Source organism: Gymnodraco acuticeps, unplaced genomic scaffold, assembly GCF_902827175.1.
Source record: "Gymnodraco acuticeps unplaced genomic scaffold, fGymAcu1.1, whole genome shotgun sequence".
NCBI lineage: Eukaryota > Metazoa > Chordata > Actinopteri > Perciformes > Bathydraconidae > Gymnodraco > Gymnodraco acuticeps.
In genome coordinates this window covers 2,300,077-2,324,243 of record NW_022989800.1, presented here as the reverse complement: position 1 = coordinate 2,324,243, position 24,167 = coordinate 2,300,077, and the positions used below count along the sequence as shown (strand labels likewise).

General features: G+C 40.6%; 2 protein-coding genes across 2 annotated transcripts; one reads left to right on the top strand and one right to left on the bottom strand.

Annotated features, from left to right (window-relative positions):
- The first annotated feature begins 94 nt into the window (after nucleotides 1–94).
- Nucleotides 95–7,339, top strand: prdx3 (peroxiredoxin 3). The gene is made up of 7 exons (XM_034225572.1): nucleotides 95–228; nucleotides 1,614–1,725; nucleotides 2,345–2,486; nucleotides 3,288–3,423; nucleotides 3,611–3,714; nucleotides 6,852–7,017; nucleotides 7,202–7,339. The coding sequence occupies exons 1-7, from the start codon at nucleotides 193–195 to the stop codon at nucleotides 7,250–7,252; spliced, it is 747 nt and encodes a 248-aa protein (XP_034081463.1). The 5' UTR covers nucleotides 95–192; the 3' UTR covers nucleotides 7,253–7,339.
- Nucleotides 7,340–7,473: 134 nt separating this feature from the next.
- On the bottom strand, nucleotides 7,474–21,958 carry tm9sf3 (transmembrane 9 superfamily member 3). Its single transcript, XM_034225528.1, has 15 exons — nucleotides 21,866–21,958; nucleotides 20,678–20,873; nucleotides 20,414–20,536; nucleotides 18,821–18,981; nucleotides 18,579–18,656; nucleotides 17,930–18,061; nucleotides 17,543–17,709; nucleotides 16,985–17,079; nucleotides 16,747–16,877; nucleotides 13,888–14,027; nucleotides 12,574–12,642; nucleotides 12,335–12,481; nucleotides 10,291–10,374; nucleotides 10,113–10,189; nucleotides 7,474–9,054 (listed from the first exon to the last, which is right to left on the bottom strand). Exons 1-15 carry the CDS (start codon nucleotides 21,956–21,958, stop codon nucleotides 8,987–8,989), a joined length of 1,761 nt encoding a protein of 586 aa, XP_034081419.1. The 3' UTR covers nucleotides 7,474–8,986.
- Nucleotides 21,959–24,167: the final 2,209 nt, after the last annotated feature.

Sequence of the window (24,167 nt, the reverse complement as noted above, 5' to 3'; positions counted from 1 at the left end):
CAGCATACTGTTTACCAGTGACTGGGTCCAGGTATCTTCGGATAATCAACTTTTTTTGGTGCAGAATATTATATAAGTGAATAATGTTATGTTCATATTTTTTCAGAGCACAGGTTTACGTCGAGCACGTGCATACATGACGCAACGACCTGCTTAACAAACCGGCCGCCCTCCTCTGACAGACAATCCAAAATGGCAGCCTCTATCGGGAGACTTCTGAGGACATCTGTGAGTGAAACTTCTCCAACATAGCGTCACATGTTTATATTTAAAGTATTTATGCTTAGTATGCTATTTATTATTAACTAATAACTGTGTCAATAGCAGGAAACGATGTATTTGTGTACTCGCACGTGTGTCGCACATTTAAATGAACCCGAGCACCAACTGACACAGTACTGACAAACCTCTGGTCCGCGGCCGCTATTGTGTACTAAAATGGGTTACAAAATATATCCAGTTAATCTTCTTAAATCTTTTTAGCAGTGCATGTAAGGATCATAAGTAAGGATTCATTCTAAAGTTGTAGCAACAGAAGTAGCTTCGCTTGGTAGGTTACTCAATTATGTTAGATTAACCATGCAAATAAATATATGAATGTGATTTAATAACGTCTTTATGTTGCTGCATGACTTGGGTCTGTGAAAGCTAAAAGTGCGGAGCCACCGACTCTGTATGTTTGTTTCTCAATCTGCTGAGTATATCTGCATATTGTGTTACATTATAAATCATTCCACACAATGGACCCTTTCCCCCCCAATTAGAATAGCATTACATCATACACAAGTATGTTAAATTCAATGTTACACTGTGCCAGCTAACGAGCACACATACATGTAATATTTTCCTGGTCTTGATGTTTTTAGGTATTGTTTAATATTTGCATATAATCAGAGTAGCAGTAACCTGTTTGAACTTGAACAATATCCTTAAAAAGACAAAGTTAGTTAAATGATCAACTTTAAATACAAAGAAAATCATCCTTTATTTATTACAGAACACTCCCTTACTAATACTAGTTAACTAATCTGTCAGAGAATGCAATATAAATATATAATTTTTGGTATTTTCTTCACGGAGACATTATTTTCTAATTCCACAACATTGACTTCACATCAGACCTGCAGTTATTTTTAACATGCTTGTCCTCACTCGTTATTAACACCAATTAGAACTTTCTCAGCAGGTGTTCTGCTCTTGGCCGCTGATGGAGATTCCTGCTGTGATATCACTGTTCAGAGTGTGATCACAACAAACTCCATGGCTGAGTGCAGCGTCGTCTTTTTCATATTATGACAAATCCGGGAATTATCCTAAACTAAGCATTTTATATCACACGTGGTGGTCCATGTTGGCATAACAGAACTGCAGATATATATATATATATATATATATATATATATAAAAAAACATGCACTTTGATAATAATGACATATGGGGCTTCATATCTACAAATAATCAAATAGAACTAATATGTCTCAATACAATTGAAACAGACATGGATGGTTCATCCTTTAGACATAAGTGTTGTGAAGTTACTCACAAAATATCTTGAGATTTTCTTTCCAGTGTATTTCTGGATTGTTCATGTTGAATTTATAAACATTTTTAAGGCTAAGGTTGCAGCAGGAGGGTTGAAAGTCACAGCCTCCTGTCAGCGTGGAGCGTCTGGAGCTAGGAGGATCCTCAGCGCGCCGTCACTGCAGAGAGCCGGTTTCTCTACCAGTATGTACTGAAGTCACACGATATACAGTCGAATGCTGATTAAACTCTACAGCACACACCATTTATTGTCCATCTAAAAATGTATCTGCAACTATTTGAATGACTTAATATGTAAACTTAATCTCTTTGACTTGAGGGCAAAACACGGGAGATTGGTTTGGCCAATTGTGTTTATTGTTTGAAGTTTTTCACAAAATAATCACCAAATCTACAGTATATTGTTCTCTCAAAGATGTTTCAGTGTCAAGAAGCGGTTATCTTCATGTGCAGGATAATATACATCATGTATTGTTCTCTGGAGTTGTTATAAAAGCAAGTCCTCAGGTTATAGCAGAGCAATAATATCAGAATATTAAACATTTTGTTTTTGTTATTTAAATGTATTTCAATAATACATGTTACGCCTTATCTTACACATGTAAAATATTCAAAAAAATTGTTGGTTAACTTACTGATCAGTTTATGGTGTACACTGTCAGGTTCTTTACAGTTGCACAGACATGTTCCATCAATGTTATAAATAAGATTTCACACAGAGTTCTCTGTACTATACACTGTATGTTCCCTTGGTTTTACTAAGAAAATAGTTGGAAAGAATAAATGGTCTTTTCTATATCAGGCGCTTCCAGATGGGCCCCTGCTGTCACCCAGGCGGCTCCTGATTTCAAGGGCACAGCTGTCAGCAATGGCGAGTTCAAGGAGATGAGCCTCGCTGACTTCAAGGGCAAATACCTGGTCCTCTTCTTCTACCCACTGGACTTGTGAGTGTTTGTGACATGCAAAAAAGAAGAAGGGCTCTTAATACCCTTTGATTGAAATGCACATTGAGTGATATTATACTTTTATGTAGCTCAGTAGACTGTTGAATGAAAGTAATCTCGTTTGAAAAAAGAAAAAAATTATTAATTTGTTTCCAAACATAAAACGGTAACATGAGAAAAAATAGCAGTTAATGTAAAAGGAAAATAAAAAATAAACTTTTACAAAAAAAACCTGAGCGCAGTCCCAGCCAATCCTTACAGTAAAGCAAAAATGTAAGAAAGAGAAATTCAGTTCCACATGTCCATGCAAATGCACGGTTACTTATCAAACATAACATTTCATCCAACCACAACAGGCTGTAAAACCAGACTTGTATAATAAAAGTCCTCAAAATTAAGAGGTCATATTATGTGCATTTGTATTGTGTGCCTCTACTGTGACATGTTTACATGCTTCAATGTTTAAAAAAGTCTTTATTTTTCTCATACTGCTTTGCTGCAGCACCTGGCTGGCACCTTAGCCTATCATGTATAATGTGTTGGATCAAGTGATGTCACAATGTTACCAAAATAAACAATGGAGTCAAATGGAAGTGTTTCAGGCAGGGTGGAGTGTGTAGGAGAGAAACTCCCTCTGGAGGGAACTTTGGGATTTAAGCCTTTGCAGAACATTTACATGCACAAAAACCTATACAGGGAAAGGAACACCCCAAAAAGCATAATAGATTTCCTCTCAATCTCGCTTAAATTTGGTCAGATAATATTTCCTCACTGAATCTTTTTTTTCTCTCTTTGTTTCAGCACCTTTGTATGTCCGACAGAGATCATCTCATTCAGCGACAAGGCCAACGAGTTCCACGATGTTAACTGTGAGGTGGTGGGCGTGTCTGTGGACTCTCACTTCACCCACCTGGCATGGATCAACACGCCACGCAAGGTGCTGCCCCTCTGATCATTATTCAGAAACTGACACGTGCAGAGTTCAACTCGCTGACTTTTTCCATTCATTCTTTGATGTGGGTCACAAAGGAGCGTTGGCAAATGACTAACTGTATGTCTGATGTGTTTACTGCAGTAGTAGTGTCAGTTATTCTAACAGGTGTTGTTTCCTGGTGTTCTGTCAGACTGGAGGCCTGGGTCACATCCACATCCCCTTACTGTCCGACCTCAACAAGCAGATCTCTAAAGACTACGGGGTGCTGCTGGAGGGTCCAGGCATCGCACTGAGGTACGTCTATTATGTCATTTATACACGTCTGACAACAGGGAAATATCACTAATTTATCTTTTTACAACAAAGGGTAGAAAACGGAATAGTTAGGAAGCTTCAAGTATAATTGGCAATTAAAGATAGGGTATGTAAGTTTGAGAAACCAGCTCGAGATCGCTAGAATTTGAAAATACACGACCGGAGAAAATCTGCCACTTCCTTACAGAGCCCCTCCTCCAACACACACGAACGCGCACATGACCAATGAGGGCACGAGATAAGTTTGTGCACAGATTAGGGATGTGCATCTCCATCACTGAGGCCGATGCGATGCGCATCTCGATACGTTGCCCCGATATATTAACGATACATTTGAAACACCAGGCGATGCGATACGATTCACCCCTGTTGCGATACAGTTCGATACGATTTGATTCAACATTATGCGATATGGGGCAATACGATGCGTTTCAACACGATGCAAAATAATGATACTTCAATATCGTACGACAGAGGATTTTTGTTTTATTCCTCATATGCAGCAGGGCTCGACATTAAGGACTGCCCGATGGCCCGGGGCCATCTAGTATTTAGCTTGGGCAATAGAGCCTCACCTGCTGGTTGCCCGACCGGGCAATCTATCATGCAGCTCGCGGATCCAGTAATGAGTGACCCGACAGTAAAACTAAACATATCTATAACTAGTTTAGGTAGTTTGAGAGGTAATTAAAATAGCTACGTGTGATATTCTAACCTGAAGTGTGTGTTTTGTTCCGCTCACCGCTGCAGGTGATTATGCAGAGCTGCGTATCAACTCGTCAGCAGCAGCTGATCTCTCTCTCCCGTCAGATTAGACTTCACTCGCGTTTATGTCCATATCGATCAGATCCAGCTAGTTCTAGATGATATGACTACCTGCTTATTAAAAGACACCTAAACAATAAGTGTCGCTATGCAACCGGGTGAGGCCGCAAAGTATAGCGCAGCATTATGCATTTGTTTACATGCCCACCGGAACCCTGAGGCATTACCAACAGATCAACGCACAATCAACCCACACAGGACATCTCTTTCTCCACATTAAGTGTTAGACATTAGAGTTGACTATTCTTGTCTGTCACATACTCTTCTTGTCTGTCACATAAGTGGCGCAACTGAAGCGGTATTGCGCTAAAGGGAAATAATTTTGACCGAAGAGATTTAGATTTGCCGGCTAACGGGAACTCTGACGTCCCATTTTGTGTGCTTCGCGGATGCGCTCGGCTCCTCTCGACTGCTGCTCGGGTCTGCTCGGTCAGCTTCCGGATGAGGAGGCATTCGTTCGACCAACTTACAGTAAATAACATTCCAAACATTTGTAATAGTGTAAATAATGTTTGATTTGGCAGTTATAACTGAATGTAATGTTTTCTACTTGTTTACATCTGGGAAGGCATTTGTCTTGATCAACAACTTAAGTATTTCTTATAGCTATGCAGGGCATGCAAGCGAGCAAACGCAAACAAGAACAAACAAACAAGTGAAATGAAGAATACAATTGAACAATATAATATTGTGGTGGTTCATCTTATAATTCAGTCTAGAGAATGCACCAGACAGCATCTAAGACCTGCAAAAATCTAAATGTTCTAGGGGGAGGCCCCCCAAACTCTTCGTGCGTCATTTCGTCTGCGAGCATTTTTCAGGGCAATCTCTATTGGGCTCAGGGCCATCTGTAAATTAGCTTAGACGGCCCACAGGGCCATCTCCCAAAATCCTTAATGTCATGCACTGTGCAGCAAATCATAAATTAACAAAAAAGTGCTTTACATATTTGGTTCTCTCTACTAGTACTGAACATCCCATCATGCTGTTTCTTTTTTTACCTTAAACTCTCCAGAGTACAATTGTATAACACCTCACAGTTAAACAATTTAAGGATGCATTGCCTATGATTAACAATGTGCAAATAACAACTACCATAGTGCCCATACAGCTGCCAGCCTGATGTGCTTAACACTCCTGCATAGGCTAAATCACCAGTGAGCAGAAAGCAGTGGTTTCTATATGAACAATAACAAATACAAATAACCTTTCACAAACAGGTATTTCATAACTGCTTACAGTAAGGAAGATATTTAAACTATTATTGGCCGTCACAGTCTGCTGTAAACTAAACACCACTCTCTCTGACAGAACACCTCACTGAGTGATTTAACTTATGTCTAACTTTCAGGATTCTCTTTTCAGCCGCAGACCCCATGTCGCCTCTTTATGTGCGTCGCTAGGTTCCACGTACTACTTGTGTACTTTAAAGCGGCACGGCATCGTTTACAATTTGCGAGCGATTTTTCAAGTTGACCGTCTTTCTTGAAAAATCCGGAGTTTTGCCAAACGTTTGATTTGTAGGTATTTTTCGGTGCGCTGTGTTTCTCTTTGTCCTCGACTTCCATGTGTGTTGACAACTGAGACTCTCGGCCTCCGTAGTGGGAAGCAAAGATCAAAGATCGTCTCTGCGGAGTGCTGACAGGATATTATATGAATGAATCGTTTTTTTACCGATGCAAAGACGCTACAATCGATGCATCGCGAGTTCAACCCAAACTGTAGCCGATGTGCACTCTTTCAACCGGTGCACTCGCATCTTGAACGTTTATGCCGGTGCACCAATGTGAATCGGTGAATTTGAACATCCCTAGCACAGATGGAAGGCTGACAGGCAGGTAGGCCATCCAGTTATTTTAGCCGAGCCGGGACTTTTTACAGTGCTACGGCTTTCACAGATGAAATGTCTTTATGGATTTTTTGTCAAAGCACTTAAGATATTCATTGCTATCGGGATGTTAAGAGCATTCCATGGAATATAACAAAGTGTATCTCGAGCCGGTTTCTCAAACTTACCTACCCCACCTTTAAATGACATACCAGCATTCAAATGCACATATATTCATCCTGTTTAAAGCCAGTGTTACTGCACGGTTGCAGATAAAGTATACGCCACATTATAATTGTTAGAATTATACAATTATTTTCTTGCGGTCGCTGTGTACGATTGTGTAATCCAAACATTTCTAATTACTGTTTTCATTTTCTTAATGCGAGTGTACATTTTGTCATCGTTTTTTTTTTGTTGAGAAGTACAGAAGTGTTTTTGATTAATTGTTTTGGTCCTTCAGAGGCCTGTTTCTCATCGATCCAAACGGCGTGGTGAGACACATGAGTGTGAACGACCTCCCAGTGGGCCGCTGTGTAGAAGAGACGCTGCGCCTGGTGAAGGCCTTCCAGTTTGTGGAGACCCACGGTGAGGTGTGTCCAGCCAGCTGGACCCCCGAGTCCCCGACGGTGAGTCCCTCAACCTCTGATGCCATGAGACTCCAACACCATCAACCCATGCACTGACACTGCAGTGTTAAGATCTGTTGCAAACGGTCTTTTCTTTGATCATGTTGTTAGAAGTGTGTAGAAACTGTTGTGCTTCAAGTAAATCAGTTTAACGCTCATTCAGTTTACATTTTTTACTTTTCAGATCAAACCAACACCAGAAGGATCCAAGGAGTACTTTGAGAAAGTCAACTAAAGACGGAGTTCATAACTAACAATAAATGTACACTTAGTTTAAATATCAATTTGAGTATGCTAATAAATATATTCTTTATAAATGTCAGCCCTTTGTTTTGAAACTGAATGTGCTATTCCTCCTGATGATTGAACCGAATGTAATTTACATTGGCATATAAGAGTAAAACACATCTCTAGTAACTCCAAAATATGTAGCCTCAGTGAAAACCACACTTAATAACCCCTGTACATAAACATGTTTATTTTCTCTTTTTACAGCAAGTTAATATGCAGGTTCAGAATGTCTAATCAGACATTGGTACACAACATGAGGTGCCAAAATCAACTTCAGTGGGGAGAACTGGAAATTAGAAAAAAAAAAAGGCATTGCCACTTCTCATACAAGTAGGGTACATACTGTATTTACACAAAATGGGGGGGAAAGCGTTTGAAACACTCCGCAGCCAGCACTGTGTGTGGTTATGAAAACATCTAGTTTTTAAGTGTACATAAACTTCACCTTGTACGTTTGTGGAAACAAAGCCATCGCCTCATTGCTTCTGACATTCACAAATTATGTTTGGGGTTGGGGTTAGAACAGAAGGGGAAATGGCTTACCAGAGGATGCAGAGGCTTTTAAAGCTTTAAATAATATAAGAAATCAAAAATAAAGAGTCCACAAGCACGCTGTCAAAATGTACCTTTTGAGAAGATGCTCACAATCAGAGAGGGGAAAACAAATCTCGACAGCACTGACTGAAGAAGTGGAATTTGATGAGCAGATGGTTTGGTGAAAACTTCATGCAATATCAGGCAAGATGTAACGGCGCCACCAGCCCCATCCCAAACGAGGAAAAGAAAAACCTTTTTTTGTTTAGATTTTAAAAAAAAGAAAACACCCTGTAGTAAATCTGTACAACGAAAATACATTTGGGATCTACGTCTAAAGGTACATTATTAAGGTTATATACACTCCCACCCATCCATATATTATCTTTACAAGTAGACTTCATTCAAACCCAAACATTAAGAAAACCCCGGGTGAACGGGGAAATGGGATCACATCAAACATCCATTTAAAAATTGGTTTTCTTACTGTACCTCAACCGTTGATAAGTCCCTCTGTTCTCGTCTGTACAGTGAACTACAGCAGGACTAAAATCTCCCTCAACAACTGGATGGATTGCTACTGTAACGGAATTAAGAATCGTCAAAACGGGGGAATGACTCGAGTTGTTTATCTTTTTTTGCAGTGGACATTAACCAAAACAAACCTTTACTGCGTGTTAACGATATTTCAAGGGACTTCAAGAATACAAAATAGAAATGAGTCAGAACACGGGCGCAAAAGCCAACTCCAATATTCTGACTGAACAGAACGTAGGCTCTCAATACACTTAGGCCTCTTCACTGAAGAGAGCTACACTATCCCAGCGATAAACGTGAATGTTCTCTGGTCTCAGGTGGGACTGGGTTGGAAAAGATGTCAGCCTTAAACATTTGCCCAACGTTTGTTTGAAACAACTCATAAAAACAGAACCTTGTGTTTGAAATCTCTTTCCGCAGATTCTGAGTTGCGGCGTTGAAATTCATTCAGAAAAACGAAGAAAAAATAAACGACATTGTACAAAGTGAGATTCTCACATTCTCTTTGCAAGGAAAAAAAAGAGGAATAAAGAATGACTTGTGCCCGCCGTCTTTCAGGATACACGAGGCAAATGCATTTATATCCCTGTGATGCTGCTTCGCTTCTTTAGTCAATTTTTACATTTGTGTAGATCTTCCTCACGAAGGCACTTGTTCCCATGTATCCAACGGCACCTGGAAAACAACAGAGTTCAGTGAGTTTCTTTAAGGTGGCCTGGCAACTGCAAGCACTTTGTTGGTTAATCCATCACAGGAGGAGGGAAATGATTACTGGTGAAGGTATCCAATAAAGGTGACATCCCAGCAACCCTGAAGGAGGTGGTGCACACAGAGAAAGGTGTACAGTACCAGCTGTGGCTGGGGAAGTGTGTTTGCAGACCATTAACATGCACAAAATCATATATTACTGTACAGACAGGGAAACGCCCTAAAACCTAATAGGGCCCCTTTAACCAAGCACTAGTTGGCTGCACAGTGAAGATGTTTGCTTCCCACAATCAAACCGACATGATCACTAGCAATATTGACGTTAAAAAAAACAGGCACGGCTCAGAAACAAATCAAGCACTTTAACTAACTAACCAGCTGGCTTCACCTTTGGGGAGTCGTCACTGTGTGCACCCAGCAGCTGTTAAACACTTTCCTGATTGATGCGGCTGCAATCCATAGTAGAATAATTATGAACTGTTTATTTCTTGTTTGACCATCTGCTCTCTGTTGTTTAAATGCCTAAAGCAGAAATCAGACGGGTGCTCCTGCCCGAGGGATTCAGCTCGGCGTGTCAGAGACGGGCGCCTGCCGTCGGGCCAATTTTGTGCTTCGGGATCATTGTGCTAACGATTCAATTTCAGGAACGTGCACCTCCTCATGAACAGGCAGCATTCATCAAGTTGAAACAAGACGTTTACAACAGGTTTGTGCAGCTAAGAGGTTTGCTGAGTCTGACCTGGAACACTTATACAAGCAAACGTCACAGAAAAGTAAGAGGGTTCTTTGGGAAGCTGCAGAAACACATTACGGAGCTCTGCATATTCGCTAATAATTCACATCACTGTTTTGCCAAAACATCTTTCACATTCATGAAAAAGGCAGTATTTTCCAAGTAAAGCAATATATTTTGCAATTACTTTTTGAAGTAAATGGAATTTTGTGAGTATTATGAGTCGAGAAGTGATGTATTTCTTTACTCTGGAAGGTCCTAGAGTATTAAAGCAACTATATTTGAGACTCACCACACATGATTCCTAGAGAGGTGCTGAACACAGCCATGTAGCCAAAGTAGAAGGACGTCTGGAAGAGCCCGTACATCCTGAAATACACCAAAGAGAAACATTTAACAAATGCATTTCATTGCTTTTGTACTCTCTTGATTGTATATGACCTGTGTGGTTGATACAGTGTTACACTTACTTAGTTTTGAAGAAGTAGTAGTAAAAGGAGTACATGTAAACATAAACAGCAGTGGATGCAGCAGAGAGGAAGCTTGTCCATTGCCTAGAAAAGAGAGAAAACCAAAGTTAGTTAGGTAGGTCATTGTTTGGGGCATTAATCATTCTCTCAGCTCTGTATAAGACACCAATGCAGGTGAACCAGAGGCTGACTGCAAGGGAAATCAATTATTTCCCAACACTAAACTCTAGGACAGTGGTTCTCAAATGGGGGTACGCGGACCCCTAGGGGTACGTTGAGTACTGCAGGGGGTACGTGAGATTTATTTTATGTTAATGAAAAAAAACAACATAATTAATGCATTTAAACAAACTGCTAATAGTAGATGAACTACTTTATTCAAAGGTTTACAGTAATTCTGGATAATAAAATGGGGAAAATAAACAGGGTGCTCTCTTTTCCTCTCCCTCTCCTGACAGCCCGTCAGTCTCGTGCAGCTCGCTGAACCTGTAACAAGTGACCCGACAGTAAAGAATAAATATATTTATAACTAGTTTAGCTAGTTCCAGAGTATATAAACTAGCGAAGTGTGTTAGGTCTAACTGTATTTTGCTCCACTCAACGGTCCGTCACAGCAGCGGAGCTGTGATAATGCAGAGCTGCGTGTTCTCCGTCAGCAGCAGCTGATCTGCTCTCTGATCTCTCTCTCGCGTCTGGTTAGACTTAACTCGCGTTTATGTCCAAATCTATCAGATCTAACTAGTTCTAGTTAATTATATGACTGCCTGCTTATCAAAGGACCTAATCAATAAGCGTTGCTTGGCAACGGCGTGTGGCCACAAAGTATAGCGCAGCATTAGGCATATGTTTATATGAGGGGTCAAAATCCCATGCTCATAAAATGCTCATATTTTTTTCTCTTCGTTCCCCACGCCCCAAAATAAATAAATATACTAATTTTAGGAAAAGTAATGAAGTTTGAGCAGTGTGGGTATTATATGAACAGAGTTACACATATTTCAAAACTCGAAGTGTAATAACTGCAGTTTGCCTCCCTGTCAGCATGACAAAGATCCTCAGTGAAGCACAAGCCCATGTTTCTCACTACATTGTAAGTACAACTTATTAAAAAGATCAGTTCAATGCAGCTAATGTCGTCTTAGTGTTATTGCATGATGTTAAAATTGGTTTGCCATGAATTTAGTGATGGATTGTCAACATTTGAAATGTAGCATTTAAGTGTTTCTCAGTTACAAGGTTGTTGTTTTAATAAATCAGACACCGATGGTGCAGCGCTGTACTGTACCTCTTTATATAGGCTTTTTTTCCTTAACAAATAGTTTTTGCCCTGATCAGGGGGTACGTGGCTGCATTTTTTTCTCAAAGGGGGTACATTATTGAAAAAAGTTTGAGAACCACTGCTCTAGGACATTTACTTTCTCACTACTATGGGTCTTTCATTCAATGGGTTTGGGGGACAATTTGAAGCGTGGGATGATAGGAGTTGTTGGGAGCATTGCCGTAACTACCCTTAGTTTCTTTCTTTTAGGATTCCTTTATTGTTCATCGCTTAGAAGGGTTTTTAATAGAAGACAAATGATCTGCAGGTCTTTTCTCCCAAACAGGGCCATGGAAATAAAACCCATTCAAAGACTAAATAAACCAGTGTTAGTTCAAATTCAGTGTTTCTGTGAAGGTGTTTGGCTGATGCTAAAGTGTGTTCAGCTTGTTTCTCTGATAACTTAAGACCCCATGACTAAATTCCTTTATCTGGTTAAAATATGCTGTAATGGACTATCTTCAAAGTGTATCCAATAAAAACCCGTAGCTTCAAACTAGATGGAAAGTCATATATCGATGCCGACTCCTGCCTAGAGTGGAAATGACAGCACTATAGGCCATTCAAATTATGGATTTCGCTAGGTTTGTAAATAGTTGGAATAATAGTGTATTAAAATACACAACTCAAAAACCGCATTTGATGACATTATATGCAGGAAAGTGACATATTGTATCTTTCACTGTGCGGGGAAAGTTGGTGTCAACACTGGTGCCAAACTCTCACCATCTGTAGTCCTCGGCGTTGAGCAGGAAGTACGTGCACACGATGGTGACGCACACGGTCACGATGCACAGGATGACCAGGACCAGCATCATGAAGCCGTACACGTAGTAGATTTTGTAGGCCCAAAAGGACGTGAAGATGAAGTACCTGAAGAAGAGAGGACAGGAAACATGTCACCTGCCGCAAAGATAAACTTGCTACATAAAAGAAAAACGTTCAGTTCTACAGCAATGACTTACATTTCAATGAAAATAGAGCCGAACGGAAGGATCCCTCCGAGGCAGACGATGACAGCCGGCTCCATGAACCTGACACAAGGTAACAAAGGGTGTGTGACTTAAAGTGTTATGAGAAGGAAAATGGAGACAGATTGGAAACTCAAGATAAGTCTGACAGCGGCCTCAAGTCACAGCTGCCCACACAGCCTCTGAAGGCTGTAAATGTTCATGCACTCGGTTTATTGCTTGATACTTTTCATTACCCTGAGAGGATGTGTAGACATGCCATTTCCTACTTGTCTAACACTTGAACACCAACCCTACAACGCTTAGGATTCATTTCATGCGTCAAGTACAACTTCCTCACTGTCTATTGATCACCCTTCTCTCTACAGCGATGTAAACACGGCATGCCCATTCTATTGACGTTTCCATTCCATTTTTCCATAACGGCTATTTAAACTTCAAATGTGTTATTTACATTTTAATAGTGAATGCTCTAAAAGAAGGAGAAAATAATGACTCAAACTTTCATTCAGTTGATTTCCCCACTGTTGCATGACAGAGAAAACACTGCAGGAACCATCTTTTTAATACCCCTTCGATTTTTTATTTGTTTTCAGTCGACAATAGTTTAAGAGCCCCTTCATTATTATTGAACCATAGCAATTCAATTGGGCTTGAAATATTTCAGGAAGCTGTTTCCTTAAGTCCTCTGCAGCCTACTCAGTGGTTAGACTGAAGAGTGTGTTCAGCTGGTATTCCAATAGTGCTAACTCAAGACTAACCTGTTATTATCTTAATCTGCACACATTTCGTTGCTACGCTTCCACATTTTCAACCATTGATTGGTTGTTTTCTTTTATTCTTATTGAACTGTTGTTCAGGGGTATCTTTGTCTCTTTCTGCTCTTTTGATCGTCAGTCTGGTTGAACCATTGTACAGCGTTTTCTTCTCCAAGTACAAAACAAACCCTTACTACAAAATAACATCTAGTAAAAAGCCTGTACTTCAAACTGAAGCACATAATACCACTCAAATGAGCTGCTGCCATACAGCTTGCTGGAGACCAATATAACAGGCCTGGAACTAGGACTAATGTTTAAAGAAAATGGAGCAGTCCTTTTAGCTATCTGACTGTACCTATTCAAGCTCTTGTGGCAGTGTGTCTTATGTCTCCATTTAATATACCCAACTTTTGCAACTGTTCATTATAATTGTAAATTAAACATATTTGTTTTCCTCGAAAAAAACAAATAAACAATTCTTAAGATGTTATATTAGGCTCTGTACAACATACAACAAACGTATGTATATGTGAGAGGCCACACTCACCACTTCTTCTCAGGGATGGGTCTCGGCACGGCGTTCACTCGGCAGGGGAAGTTCGGCTGGCCGGACAGATTCCTCCCCAGAATAGTTCCCACGAGGTTAAGAGGCAGGATGACAAAGAAGCAGATAGAGCAGACAGCAACCTGCAGGAAACACACACGTTTAATATACAGGGTGTTCTCAGATACACCATCTCAACTGTCCTTTTGACTGTGTCCAAGAAATTCAATTGGTTTAAAGGGGCCCTATATTGCCCATTTTCAAGTTCATATTTGTATTGTGTGTCTCTACTGGGACATGTCTCCATGCTTTAATGTTCAAAAAGCTCTTTATTTTTCTCACACTGTCTGTGCTGCAGCATCTCTTTTCACCCTCGGTCTGAAACCAGAGCCCAGTCTGCTCTGATTTGTTTGGTCAACTAGTTATACATGTCCCGCCCCTAAGCCTATTACATACAATGTGTTAGAGGGCTAGCCAATAGAGGCGCAAGTGTTAACTTCCATACTATAAGCATCGCTATTTCACAAAGGACTACAATCGACAGTTACAATTGTTACTAAAGACCGTGGTACCGTTAAGCTCCGACGTTAGCGGTCTTTTTATCGGTACTGGAGACATGTAAAAAATATATGTCATGTGTATTATTGCTACACAAACATTATATTGCAGTTTTAGTGTCACCAACTCCGTTTCTAATACGCAAAAGGACTGCAAAATGCGTCTATGATTATTTTTTGTATTTTCGATCTCTCTCCCCCGCCTGCTTGCGAGGGGGCGGGGGAGTTTACACACAGCAGCTGCTACATGCAGCAACACACACACACACACACACGGAGGAGATGGCGGAGAGAACGCGCACCGAGGTGTGGTTAAACTTTACCCATCTCGATGCTCGTTGCCAATAGTGCAATAAGAGTTTAGCATGTAAGGGCGGTAACACGAGCAATTTGTCTAAACATCTTGCAAAAGTGCCCCACATTCAGACGGAGGAATGCACCGGGTTCGACTGTCTTTCTAGTAGCTCTGTAGCCCCATCCACGAGTAACGTTTCCACGTCAGGTGTTATGTGCTAGCAGCAACACACGAGTTAACTCAATTATACAAACATGGGTTAATGATTAGAGGTAACTGAGTTATTTATTTTGTTAAAGTTTCAGCTATTCTGTTTACAGTTCTGTCATCACATTATTTAATACGATTTGTTAAAACGTTGTTGTTTCTTTTGATGTGAAATATTATTTATTTAATTTAAATAAAAAGCAATGTTAATTTTTTTCACAATTTGTTTAGTTAGTTTACCTTATTTCTTTCTCCAAAAGAACCGATAAGAGTCCCGGACCGATAAGCGGTATCGATAAAAGTAGTAGTACCGTTAAAACCTTAACGATAGGGGTGTAACGGTTCACAAACATTTCGGTTCGGTACGTACCTCGGTTTTTTGGTCACGGTTCGGTTCGGTACAGCAGAATTTTTTTTCACAAAACAAAACATATATATATATTTTTTTATTATTATTATTAAACTGTGAATAATGTATTCACTCAAATAAATACTAAATATAATAAAATAAACATTAAGGTGCAGCATTTCGATGAACTGAAATAATCTGTATTTGAACTTTACTGTATAGTACTCACAAAACATAAACTATTAGTTTGGGGTTTTTAATTATTATTAAACTGTGAATATTCACTCAAATAAATACAAAATATAATGAAATGAACATTAAGGTGCAGCTTTTCGATGAACTGAAATAATCTGTATTTGAACTGTACTGTACTAGTACCTAAGCAGCCAGTTTGACATTAGGACTTGCTTGTCATTGTATTTTCATGTTTTTTTAAAGAAAAATGAACTTGTCCACATTGCTTGCTGAAAGGGCAGATCTGCTGGCACTAACAATGTCTCCTGCTGTGGAGAACACCCTCTCGCTAGGGACAGAGGTAGCAGATACAGCCAGGTAGCGCTTTGCTAACATGGCAACATAAGGATATTTGGTGTTTGTAATAGCTTTGGCTCGGTCTGAACTTTTTGCGAGTGGTGGAGGCTTAAATGCTAGTGGGAGTTGGGTTTGCACTTCAGTCTTTTGGTACCGGTGATATTCACGTTCGGGTGATGCCTTTTCAAGAGTGTGCAAGTTTGATGTATTGCCAGCCGCGTAACCAATTTTAGTTGAACAATGCCGACAAACAGCTTTGGTTCGGTCCACCTGTCTTTGTCCGTCATCCTTGTACGTAACTGCGAAACCAAAATGTTCCCAAACCGGAGACTTCAATGATGCTGGAGGATTTTCCAGCTCAACTTTATCTGCGTTCGCCATTAATTTTTGACAGTTCCTCAAATTACTGACTACATTTGAACGCATCCCTCTGACCAGCTCTCATAGTATGCCTCTCATCCAATGAAATGACTTGCTCGCTCTATGACGCGTTGAACCCAATGTGAGCAAATTACTCTGAATGCTGCGACGCAGCACCTGAGATTACTTCCAAAAAGTTATTCACGTTCTCAATTTTTTACGTTTAACGTTATATTCGTTCGGTACACTTCGGTACACACCTGTACCGAACCGAAGGGCCCGTACCGAATAATTTCGGTACGGGTACGTGTACCGTTACACCCCTACTTAACGATATCCATCCCTATCTACGACTGCCCCAATTGTTTTCGGATGAAATAACGCTGCAGTTGGATATTTGGTGGTTTGATTTTAAGATCGTTACTTGACACTTGATGGATCTCATGTTGCGCTGATAGACACTTAACAACTCTGGCGTGTTGTGTGGAGCCGACAAACAGCTGTTTGTCTACATCACATCACACAGCCACACAAACTGAAGCTGTTGACCGGTCCAAACCCACCATGGTGCCAAATGGGATGGCTCTGGAGGCGTGGTAGTAGATAGCGATGAAGTTGATGAAGAAAGCCGTCCCGCACACCATGGCTGGGATCAGGAACGCTCCGATGAACATTTGCTTTATCCATCTTCTGCCTGGATTGTTCAGACAAATCAAACAGAATCACGTGAGACATGTGTGACAGGAAATAAAGACAATAAAGAGAGGAGTGAATGTGAGGCATTGAAATGTTTTGTATTACCTCCTTGTTTTGCGTACAAGCTTCCCCCAAAGTAGCCATTGACAGGGGAGGTGGCGGCGTACACGAAGATGGCTGTGCTCAGCATGGATCCTCTCCTGCAGAGAGAACCGAGGTATGAGTGGAGCTCTGAGAGGTCACTACTCTCTCAGCGTCTGAGATTCCCCTTAAAGCTGGTACTTCATATCAATTGTGTTTTCTCACACTGACGTCTAAACACACACATCTCTTTCTCTAAGCTACATTTTAACAGAGCGCTTAAAAAAGGGACCGTTTTTCCAAAATCAATAATAAATATTTTAAACTAAGCTTGTCAATAAATATGAGTTTAGTGTCCTTTTAAATTACACTCGACATAACGTTAAAGAAAAAACACATGCAGAGTAACTTTCCTTTATTAACGCAATACAATTTTTTGTTTTCCTCTAATATCCCGTTATTCGTACAGAAAACAATTCTACCTATTTCATAGGGATTATCAAACAGGATCCTCTTATCTTACCCCAAACACACAATGAGAACAATAAGGTACTACCAGGCAGTTAGCGGTTAGCTACTCACTCGGTGTACAGATCCTCCACCATGGCGACGATGATGACGATGAAGGAGACGGAGAAGATCTGGCAGCCGGAGCCGATGAGCGAGGAGAACATCATGGGATGGCTGGACGGCCGAAACACGTCACCGTGAACCTGCTTCCACCCGTATTCATCTCCCAGGTCTCGGTCCTGATGGAGAACAGGGACAATGCAAAATCAGAAGGAGTTCATAAAAACATTTTACACAGCATGGAATCACACCTTCCATCACTTATAGTAAAGTACAAAGATTAGGAATAGGAAAAACAGAAAGAGAAAAGAAATTGAAATCACAAAAATAAACGCTTTAATTCAAATTTAACATCAACAAATAACAATGTGCTAATTTCTAAAGCTCATTATAACTTACCATGTCATCCATTTCCTCCTCTTTGCTATATCTGGCGTAATCCTTTCTTAGTGTTCTCATCAGAATCATGGACACCAGACCCACCAAGAAAATCACCATCATGAAGGAGTTGAAGATGGAGAACCAGTGAATCTAAAAGTAAAGGCAATTATTATTATTTTAAAAAGTAACCATTTTCTAAAGATTTTTTTATCAAAACCAGAATGTACCAAATATCAAAAAGGCTCAATAACAAACCATGGACTATTGATTTGTGTGAAAAAAGTAATCAAAAAACTGAATCCATTACTCTTATCTAAAAATACTGCTTTTTAATTGAACGCTTGTTCTCAGTTGGCTCAGCTTCTCTCTACAAAGTCAGGGCAGGAAACAAAGTTATCTTCCACTAGCTGGTGGATACAAAAATATATAGATTACATGAAAATCAGTCTAACTTCCTTTTTTATAGAGAGCCCAGCTGATGGCCTGCTACAAAAGCAGTTTGAGTCAAAGGGTCAGCCAGAGGTTAACAGACCTGCAGATTACACCAAACTTTTCGTAGTACGAGGCTCAACTTGTGCTTTGTGATAGGTCATAAGCGCCCTGTTGAAACAAGCCACCGGCGCTCTCGGCTTACACGATGCAGCGCAAACAATGATATATAACTCACCCTGTGCTGAAAGAAGGATGGATCCAGGTACTTGTCGAATCTGTCTTCAAACTTCACATCCGACTTCTTCCATTTCACCTGTGACAGGAAGGGTTTACATTCATATTTTGACTATAAACACTTCATTTATACGACTACCCGAGGCAACACTACTTTATATGACATGAGATTAAAAGACAAACACTAGAGTCATGAAATATAGTACAATATAAAAAGAACCACTGTGTGGATCATGTACTCACAGAGTAGGACATGGCTATTCTTGTGTTTGGCACAAGTCGGACTTTGCCTTCACTGGTCAGATTCACATCAACAATTCTGTTGCCATTGAAGCCGATCTCCAGCTTCTTGTACGTCCACAGGTAATGATCTTCTCCATTTTCATCCGCCTCACCAACAATACCTTTAATAACATTTACATGCATTGAATTATTATTCTGGTTCTATCAGAAGAGGTCAAACGGACAGGGCAAACAAAGCGGGCCCCTACTGGCCTCCCATAAACAATCTGATGCAAAATCTCTGAGCATATCAGTTTCATTCAAAAACATTTGCTCTGAAGCGACTCAACAGGATGCTCATGTTATCATGTATAAAGAACACACTCATACAATGTTGCCATTTATACATTTTAATCCCAATGTTGCTATTACTCTTTTATATTTAAGTAGGGGAACTTTATTATTGATCATGACCTTATTTAAGATGGTTTGATTTTCACAATCTGTGATGCAATAAACATATGATTCTCTGTGAACACTGGAGGTAACCAATAGATGTTGATGGGCACTGTTTTTAGTCAAGTTAACCATCCTTAGGAGGCTAACTAACACAAGACACTGGAAGTGTTGCTGCAAGTGTGTTGTGCGAAAGAAGTGATTAACTACAGATGCTGCTGCATAACCTACGTCAAGCATCAACGTCTGAGACGTGATAAGAGCAATTGTTTGATTACCACGCTGGCGAACCGGACATGAGGTTAAAGTCTATATTTGTTTATTGTGAGTAAGGCCTGTGTGTGCAACTTACAATACGGTCTTAGTAATTGCCAGAGTCCCACCCACTACCAACAACTTCAGCCTGAACGGTTCTGTTTGAGTAGGAGTGACGCCTCTGTACAAACTATAACCACGTACTGCATAATAATTTCGCAGTGATCGCTTGTCACAGTTGCAGCATTAAGAAAAGTTTGACAGTGAAGCTCTTTTTAACACATTCTAATGATGTATTTCATTATTTTTGGTATGCCAAATTGGTTTCATATACCAATACATTTTCCATAAAGCATTCCAGTGAATACAATGATTATAATATAATTAAATAGGAGTTGTATCTGATGTTTTTGAGTCGGTTTTTTTGGCAGCATTTATCACAAATACAATCCGTCAAAATGTAACTGAAGACAGCAGCTAATCCACCACTGCATTGTTCAAGAGATTCTTGACAAAAAACCAAGCAAGAATTGCTTAGAGCCACCACAAGTATTGAGCTGAATGCTTTTCAGTAAGCTATTTCAAACACAATACAAGTGTAGAGTAACTCCTCTAGTGAGTAGGTCAGTGATCAATGACTGGATAGTCCCGCCCATGAATAAGAACTGGTTTAACTTCTCCAATAACAAGATAAACACACTGATACACAAGAAGCCGGGTCACTGCCAACCTTTGTAAAATGAACTCAGAATGGAAGATACCATTTAAAAAATAAGTACTTTATAAATAGAGTAATAATAAAAGGAAAGCTAAAAAGCATGTGTATTTAGTATCCGCCAATTTATTAGAGCTATATCAAGCCTAGAAGGACATTTAGAAAAATTAAAGAAATGGATCACTTACCCCAGATAGGGAGGTCATCTATGTACATTTGGTACCAGTAATGATTCTTTATGGCGTAGACAAATGCATCCCGTTTGGCTTTGTCCAGGTCAATCTCACAGTATGTTGTCTGCATGACTTCATCTACGAGAATCATAGATAACAAGTGAGAATTATGTTTGGGAAAGTCAGAGTACACCCACAAATGCAGAGACAAATGTCAAAGTAGTATTGCAATGCTCTCATCAGTTGTGTGCCCAATAAGTCATTGTAACAGCAGAATACCTTTGAATCTGATGTCGAGGCCGCTGAATTCCAGCTCCACTCCCTGCAGAGCCTCTCCGAGGGTTTCATGGTAATGACTGATGGTCTTCTTGGAGCCCGCGCAGAAGGGCAGAGAGAAATACTTGTAGGTCTCCTGCCGGTTGTGGTAAGGCCCCACTGTGTTCATCCACAAAACTACCTCCTCCTTCTCTATGTACTGCAGAGGAAACACAAGGACTCTTATTGTGAAGTCCAGGAATGCTAAACCAGTTCTTCTAGTCTCAGTGGTTTCATATTCTAGCTTTTCAACATAAACAGATAAAGTGTGACTTTTAAATAACTCTGAATGTATGTTTACCCTCATAATAATGACCAAACTTAAACAGGTGTATTTCATTTAAACACCGGGGTTAAAAGGACTTGTCTAATGAAACGTTATCATCACATTTCCATTTAATCTTTTGCATTCAAATTCATTCAAACATAAGAAAATGCAACACACTTATCACTGCGTTTGTGAGACACAACACAAAAAGTGGTGTACGTTAACGACGCTGCAGATAAGGAAGTAAACGTCAACGCGATATCCGTTTCCACTGAATTAATGCCTAAAACAGCCATGCCAAGTGACGAAGACACTTTAATACATCATTATGAATGTGTTTTTCAGTTTTAATTACGGCGTCTGTGTGTAATAAAACGAAGGGAACAGAATAAATAACGAGAGGCCATGACGTGTAGCTGTTGTTTCGGCAAATAACAGCCATCGCAGTCATCACTTCGGGAAAATCCTGTTCGTCTGGATTTCCTAAAAGCCTTTCACGTTTATAACGGCCGTAGTCTTGATTTTGTTGAACAACTCACTAACGCTAGCAAGCCTAACTTGTCGTTTCCTCCGGTGCTCAAGGGAAGCTTGTGAAGACCAGTGAGGAAGACGTGCTAACAAGCTAGCTGCAAACGTTAGCTTTAAGCACTTAGGCCGATAAGTGGAAACAAGTTAGCTCGCTAATTCAATGTCTATATATTTAATAGCTCGCCAAGTATCGATAAATAACCCAACAGGCCCAGGCGTGCACTCTGTCGTGTATGTAATTCTGTTTTCTTGTGTGCTAGCCGTCGCAGCTACAGTTAGCAGGTTACACAGAGCACAAACGTCCATTATTTTCAAGGCTCCCCCTTTTCAATCGGCCTCTCAAAACGGCGTCTTACCGTGTGTTCATGTTCATCTGCGTCGACAGGTAATAAAGCGCCCACTATAGCGAGAAAAGCTGCTGCTGCCACCTTCCACCTGGAAGACCCCATTATTTTTCGGAGAAAGTATGCAGAAAGATTGGGGATGTTAGCTTTGTAGGGCTATCCCACCTTCTTCCTGGTTGTATGACAGAGGCAATTTTAGGGATGCTCTCGTACGCATATGGCGTAAGCGCTTCACGAGCGCACACCGCATCCACATAGGATTGGCTGATTTGAGTCACGTGACTCGTAGCAACCAGTCACAGTGAAAAGCGATGGATCAAACGGTGAGTAATGAAACTCTGTCGGCGCATCGCCCGCAACCTTCAGCCACGTCATCCGACTGGCAAGACTGAAGCTTCAACTCACCTTTGACAGAGGAGGTGCACGAAACATGTTCCGTGCGCACAACATACAGGTATATTCACTGTTCAGAGTCCTTCTAATGGGTCGGAAGTTTTTTAAACAATATTTCACTTTTCATGCATTTACATGTGTAGTTTAAAGCAGGGGTTCCCAACCCCCGGTCCGCGGACCGGTACCGGGCCGCGGAGGTGTTACTGCCGGTCCGCGAAATAACTGTGAGTTTATCGTAATATTTATAATTATAAATATATAAAAATATATTATTATAATATTTCAAAAAGTGTTTAATTTTCGCACCTATACCAGTCATATTATCTCATCCAGTAGCCTATTTTAAACCTTCACCAGAAAACCGTTGAAAATGGCTTGTATGATGTTCCGAGGGATTCGACGGCTCAGCCTAAGGTCTCAGCCTCGTGTGCGCACGAGAAACTTACCGGTGCGCCAAGTATACGAGGAGCGCACAGGAGACAACCGTTTAATTGCAGACTGCTATGTTTATGTGGGGAAATGGCAGTGCATACATTATTTGAGATATATTTCAAACGCGGAGTTCATTTTAAGGACATGTCGGCCAGGGGTGTAGATCTATTTGTTTAAGCACCGGATTGGCAAAACAGGAGAGTAAACCAGTCTGCCTTGATCTATGAATTCATGTCCGGGACTCTCACAGTAGGCTTGTATGAGACGCGTTGCGGCTCGCCTCGAAAGTAGACTAGAATATCCGATCGCAGCCGGGGGAGATCTCAAAAAGCTCGCCTGAAGTCGGACAGCTCGGAGTCGGCTTCGTCTTCTTCTTCTTCTTCTCTCGGTTTTTTGGCGGATTGCAAACAACTTTAAGGTGCATACCGCCACCTCCGGAGTCGGCTTGACTCGGTTTGCATTTATAAAGAATGCACACATGTGTTTAATCGTTAATGTCAGATATGTACTAAGTAAATACATTTGTTCCTGCTCAAGATTAGATTCAACTTTATTGTTATTGCACATATTACAGGTACTGAGACAACGAAATGCAGTTTAGCTTCTAACAGGTGCAACAAGCAGTAAAGTGAAAAGTAATGTACACAATCTACAGAATAAAATATAGAATGAATTGAATGATGAATAAACAGTGAGGGGTATGAATACACTAGATATACACAGCAGACTGAGAGCAGTATGAACAGTGTGTATGAATATGCTAAGATATATAAAGTATGAAAACGGTAAGCAGTGCAAGTATAGTATAAAATATATGGATATTAATTTAATGATGATAAATATTGTGGAACAATGATGAAAAATGTGAATGGAAGTGGCGACGTAAAACTGACACAAAACAACAACAAACTTTTGCCGAGCCAATTGGAGAGTTTCATCACCAGCACGTGGAAAAAAACACCAATGAGCGCTCAGCTCGAGATATCAGCGAGTCGTTTCCCATCAAGCATTTCGCTTCCGCAGCCCGTGGAGAGGAACTGCGCCGCCTCGCCTCGCCTCGCTCTCAAGGCTGCGGGCGTCTTTGTCCCGCGAGATTTCAACGTCTCATGTAGGCGAGCCTCCAGAGCAAGTCGGACAAAATTACTAACCATCATGCAACGCACGAGCAAGACGTTGATCGAAATTGCGCAGGTCTGCGCAGGTCTCGCTTGTCTCAAACAAGCCTGGTATCTGCTGCCCGCAGCTGTTTTATAGAAGGAAAACCTCCTTCACTTCATGAAATGGCTGCAGCATCAGGAGGCAGCGGGACGTATACTCCGCCTCTGAGAAGTGCAGCACCAGCGGGTAAAGATGTGCCTTTTTACGCACCGCCTTCGCTGTGTTTACCTTCATCAGAACAGCGAGTGACTGCACTACGTGTTAACCACACACACCTCTACACACATCGAACTGCCCGATTACTCCCCCTTTTATTCGTTTTATGAAGGAG